At 42.7% G+C, this 6000-nt stretch overlaps 2 protein-coding genes across 2 annotated transcripts in view; both read right to left on the reverse strand.

Annotated features, from left to right (window-relative positions):
- plek (pleckstrin) overlaps positions 1-6000 on the reverse strand; it is a 198585-nt gene that overhangs the window by 110271 nt on the left and 82314 nt on the right. The gene's annotated exons all lie outside the window — the stretch shown is intronic.
- aplf (aprataxin and PNKP like factor) overlaps positions 1-6000 on the reverse strand; it is a 71146-nt gene that overhangs the window by 60565 nt on the left and 4581 nt on the right. The window contains exons 2-4 of the mRNA XM_055665389.1: positions 5571-5642; positions 3407-3567; positions 2502-2697 (exon numbers count right to left, since the gene is read on the reverse strand). Of these exons, the coding sequence (XP_055521364.1) occupies positions 2502-2697; positions 3407-3567; positions 5571-5642 (429 nt within the window). The remainder of the gene's footprint in view (positions 1-2501; positions 2698-3406; positions 3568-5570; positions 5643-6000) is intronic.

Below are 6000 nucleotides of genomic sequence, written 5' to 3' on the forward strand. Positions count from 1 at the left end.
ACGGGTCTGCACTTGATCTAGTATTACTTAAAGATATGCAATTTGGTCATCTTAAAACTAGAATTAAAAAGGGGTATGCGACTGGACTGTTACTCTACACACATAAATTCATATCAGTATGGGAATTAAAAATCAGTTAATTAAACAGATCAACTATTTAAATCCAGCAGGAGCGACGATGACAATGAACATTGACTTCTCTAACTTCAAGTAACACTTGCTTTCCTTCTCTCTCCATCCCGCTCCCTTCCTAGTTCTCTGACTGTCCCCCTGATTACATATTAGCTCTGTCTGCTTCGTTGTCAAGTTGTAGCAAACAATGATCTATTATATTTTCCGTGAACTGCATCTCCTTTGATATCTCGGTTTCGCACCTTACACTTCCTTATCTCTGTGCCTCCCTTGACTCTCAGTCTGAAGAAGGGTCTCGACCCAAAACGTCACCCATTCCTTCTATCCAGAGATGCTGCCTGTCCCGCTGAGTGACTCCAGCATGTTGTGTCTATCTTCGGTGTCAACCAGCATCTGCAGTGCTTTCTACACATGACAATGCATCTACCAGATTGTCAGAACACGAGCTGTCTCACGAGTGTACAATAACCTTTCCTGGTCTTTCACTGGCATAGATGCCCACCAAGAACAATTCTGGACGCCCAATTGTTCGCCCAATAGCTTCAGAATTAAAGGACGTTCCTTTAGGAGGGAGATGAGGAGGAATTTCTTTAATCAGAGTATCGTGAATCTGTGGAATTCATTGCCAGAGAAGGCTATGGAGGCCAAGTCAAGATATCTTTAAGGCAGAGGTAGAGAGATATATTCTGTATGGTGTCAGGGGTTATGGGGGTAGAAGGCATGAGAATAGGGTTAAGAGGGAAAGATAGATCAGCATAGAGTCATAGTGAAACAGAGTGGAAACAGGCCCTTCGGCCCAACTCGCCCACGCCGTCCAACAATGTCCCAGCTACACTAGTCTCACTTGCCTGCGATTAGTCCATATCACTCCAAACCTGTCCTATCCATGTACCTGTCTAACTGTTTCTAAAACAATGCGATAGTCCCAGCCTCAACTACCTCCTCTGACAGCTTGTTCCATACACCCACCACCCTTTGTATTAAAAAGTTACCCCTCGTATTCCTATTAAATCTTTTGCCCTTTACCTTCAACCTATGTCCTCTGGACCTCGATTCCCCTACTCTGGGCAAGAGACTGTGCATCTACCCGATCTATTCCTCTCATGATCTTATACACCTCTATAAGATCACCCCTTATGCTCCTGCGCTCCATGGAGTAGAGACCCAGCCTACTCAACCTCTTCCTATAGCTCACACCCTCTAGTCCTGGCAACATCCTTGTAAATTCTTTCTGAACCCTTTCAAGCTTGACAATATCTTTCCTATAACATGGTGCCCAGAACTGAACACAATATTCTAAATGTGGTCTCACCAACGTCTTATACAACTGCAGCATGACCTCCCAACTACTATACTCATTACTCTGACTGATGAAGGTCAAAGTGCCAAAAGCCTTTTTGACCACGTTATCTACCTGTGACTCGACCTTCAAGGAACCATGCACCTGTACTCCTAGATCCCTCTGCTCCACAACACTACCCAGAGGTCGACCATTTACTGTGTAGGTCCTGCCCTTGTTCGAAGTCACAAAATGCAACACCTCACACTTCTCTGTATTAAATTCCATCAACCATTCCTCCGCCCACCTGGCCAATCGATCCAGATCCTGCTGCAATCGTTCACAACCATCTTCACTATCTGCAAAACCACTAACTTTTGTATCATCAGCAAACTTGCTAATCTTGCCCTGTATGTTCTCATCCAAATCATTGATGTAGATGAAAAACAGTAATGGGCCCAGCACCGAATCCTGAGGCACACCACTAGTCACAGGCATCCAATCTGAGAAGCAACCTTCCACCATCACCCTCTGCTTCCTTCCATGGAGCTAATTTGCTATCTATTCAGCTATCTCTCCTTGGATCCCATGTGATCTAACCTTCCAGACCAGTCGAACACCTTACTGAATGATTGGATGGCGTAGTGGTCTTGATGGGCAGATGGCCTAATTCTGCTCCTATCACTTGTGAACTTAGGTACATATGAATGTACATATCCTATGAATTAATAAAACAATGCAAGATTCAACAATACCAAAATTATCTAATTCAGCTGGAAAAGGATTATAGTCACGCAGCACGGAAAGATGCCCATTGTCCCTACACCCAACAACATGTCCCATTTACACTTGTCACATCTGCCCTCGTTTGGCCATATCCCTCTATACCTATCCTATCCATGTACCTGTCTAAATGCCTTTTAAATACTATGATAGTACCAGCCCCTACCTACCTCCTCCGGCAGTTCGCTCCATATAACCACCACCCATGTGTAGAAAGAGTTACCCCTCAAGTTCCGATTAGATCTTTCCCCCTCACTTTACACAAATTATATTGGTTAATAATTATTAATTGGTTTCAAATTATTACCATATTCTCCAAAATGTTACTTGGTTCAAACGCATTGGATTCCTCTGTTGAATCTATTGTCAGTGTCTTGGTAGATTTGCTGGGTTTTTCTGTATAATCGTCTGATTCCTTGGAGTCTTTCTTCAACATCCCTTGAGCTATTGGCAAATGTTCTGAGTTACACTGATCATCTTCAAGACTGGACAGGTCACTGTTTCTGCATGTACAGAAGTTACATACAAATATTTTATTGCCATAATTCAATAATTTTATTCTAAACAATATCCCGATGCATACTGATAAGAAAAACATCCTTTTTCACCAATGTTTACTGAAAGCTCAACCTACAAACAATAGATCACGCTCGAGGCAAGAAACATGTTCACGATGTTGGGGGAGTCCCGAACCAGGGGCCACATAGTTTAAGAATAAGGGGTAAGCCATTTAGAATGGAGGCGAGGAAACACTTTTTCTCACAGAGAGTTGTGAGTCTGTGGAATTCTCTGCCTCAGAGGGCGGTGGAGGCCGGTTCTCTGGATACTTTCAAGAGAGAGCTGGATAGGGCTATTAAAGATAGTGGAGTCAGGGGATATGGGGAGAAGGCAGGAACAGAATACTGATTGGGAATGATCAGCCATGATCACATTGAATGGCGGTGCTAGCTCAAAGGGTCGAATGGCCTACTACTGCACCTATTGTCTATTGTCTGGGCTGGAGTGTTGCGTGGACATCTTATGTTGCCTCATTGCCAGACGACTGCATCTTTCCCTGGCATTTGAAGCATAGTGCCTACTCCTGCACATATTGGCTATCAACCATGATCAGACGGCAGAGCAGACTCGATGAGCCAAATGGCCTAATTTTGCTCCTATGCCTTATAGTCTTATGGTGATTGTTGTTTATTTGTTTCTAAATTAATCAGTCACCTTAAAGTCTGGTCTGAGTTGGAAGAGATAACTTTATATATATATTTGTCTGGCAACAAGGAAAAGCAATCTCCTGGGTTCAACCGGTGCCATTTATCTTTCTCCAGCGGCATAAATTGGTCTCCATCTGAGGACTGAAGGAAGCATGGATTATCGTGAATCTGGAACAAAAAATGAAATAATCAACAAATTAGTATGGATACGGTGAAATCAGGCTTACCTTTGATGGAAAATAGCACAACAGTACAAAATGGTTAAATGTGAGGAGCAAGTGAATTAGATTTCACACAAATCATTATTCTTCACAAGAGAATAGTGGATTGTTGACAGAATCCACAATGAATAGAAAACCAGCACAAGATAAATTATAATAAAAGACCCTAAATGCTGGAGAAACTCAGCAGGTCAGGCAGCATCTCTGGAGTACATAGATAGATGGCATTTTGTGTTGGGACCCTTCTTCAGATGCATGATCAATTGGATGTACTATTTCTTGGACTTCCATCTGATGGAATGAGATTAGTAGCAGCAGGCTAAAATCATTAACATGTAGAGCTTGGGAAATTAAGGCAATAAACTGACAAGTCGGGCAACTGAATCATTGGCAATAGAGATTCCATTGTAAATATATGGAACTCTGGAATTTTGGCCAACATTCGAACAATTTGGAGTAAATAGTATGAATAGTAAGGCCAATTTCCAAATTCTTCTTATCGACTTCACATCACATGATGAGAAATTGTTTGGCCAGAGCTGAACACACTTCTCGGCATCAGCATACAATGGCGTCTTGCGCTTCTTGGGCGTAGTGGTGGAAAGATTGGTGGAAACAGGGCCGCGACGTGAACGCTCGGTCCTTGACCCCAAATTCCAAATGATTCTTATTGATAGAACAGTGACAATCCACTCATTGACAGTTCTTCAATCATCTTCACTTCATCTCATCAGCTCCACTCCCTATCCCACTGCTACTGGGTCAGGAATGTCTGTGAAGTTCCATGACTTCCTGGGAGTTCCCTTCAACCCAACTCCTGACCACAGGTTTACAACATCCGCCCTCTTGCCCACGTCATTTCCCAACACTGACAACCATTTCCTATCGCTTCATGGCATATGGGAAACAGGCCCTTCAGCCCATTGAGTCTGCTCCGACCAGCAATCAAGCCATATACTAGCCCTATCCTACACACAAGGGACAATATAAAAGTTTTACAGAAGCCAATTAACCTACAAACTTATACGTCTTTGGAGTGTGGGAGGAGACTCCCACCCGGAGAAAACACACGTGGTCACAGGGAATACGTGCAAACTGTGTACAGGCAGTACCGGTAGTGAGGATCACACCTGGGTCTCTGGCGCTGTAAGGCAGCAACTCTACCGCTGCACCACCATGCCGCACTTTTGTTTTGCTTAAGCATCGCTTTTGTTTTGGTAATAAATTGGACTCCTGACTCCTATATTGTCTTTGGGTTTGGTTGCAGTTATGGGGCTCACATATTACAAGGTTACTTCTATTAATATAACTTGAAAAAGTCAATATACCTCATGGAAGAAAATCCAAACATCTGCAAGATATTATGCTGCAAACATTATTTACAAACAGCTGGAGTTATATCAACTCAACTGAATTCACTTGATTCTGTTAGAAAAGGCTGCAAGGCCGTACAGTTATTTGTACTGCTGAATCATTATGAGGATATCCAGCTTCCTATGAAAGTACACATATTTTCACAATTTATTACAACATACATCAATGGTCTAACCGTCATTACTTCAATAACATTTAGGCCATTATATGGACAAAGTTCTCTGTCCTTTGAGCCATCACCAAAATATTGCATTTGTAGAATAGACAATAGACAATAGGAGCAGGAGTAGGCCATTCGGCCCTTCGAGCCAGCACCGCCATTCAATGTGATCATGGCTGATCATCCCCAATCAGTACCCCGTTCCTGCCTTCTCCCCATATCCCCTGACTCCGCTATCTTTAAGAGCCCTATCTAGCTCTCTCTTGAAAGTATCCAGCGAACCGGCCTCCACCACCCTCTGGGGCAGAGAATTTGACAAACTCACCACTCCCTGTGAGAAAAAGTGTTTCCTCGTCTCCGTTCTAAATGGCTTACTCCATACTTTAAATAAATTATGACATCAGAAACTTCCTCACCGGTTTAATGCGCAATGTTTCATCCAACAATTCCAGCAGACCATGTTTTCTGGACACTCGTTTATCGGAAACCTAAACAAAGAATGAATTCCAAAAAAATAAAAATCAGTAGTTGACATTGTGATTAGGCTGAATGTTGTTAAAAATATAAAAAATATATTAAATGGATTCCTGGGCTAGATTACATTTATATTTAGTCTTAAAGCAGGCTTTTCTCCAGTAGATTGATACAGAAAGGCAGGCCCAGGCTTGCCTCAGGTTGCTGTGTATTAAGACAATGACCGATGACTTTGAAATGCGTCTACCAATTGATGAGAGAGGAAGGCCAGATTAATCCTAGTGAGGGGTATTGAGACAATGTCCGATGCCTTTGATGCAACTGCCTTGTACCAAATGACAGGATGCCTTTGGTATGCGACTACCTTGTACC

The sequence above is a fragment of the Leucoraja erinacea genome, unplaced genomic scaffold (genome assembly GCF_028641065.1).
Source record: "Leucoraja erinacea ecotype New England unplaced genomic scaffold, Leri_hhj_1 Leri_121S, whole genome shotgun sequence".
Lineage (NCBI taxonomy): Eukaryota > Metazoa > Chordata > Chondrichthyes > Rajiformes > Rajidae > Leucoraja > Leucoraja erinaceus.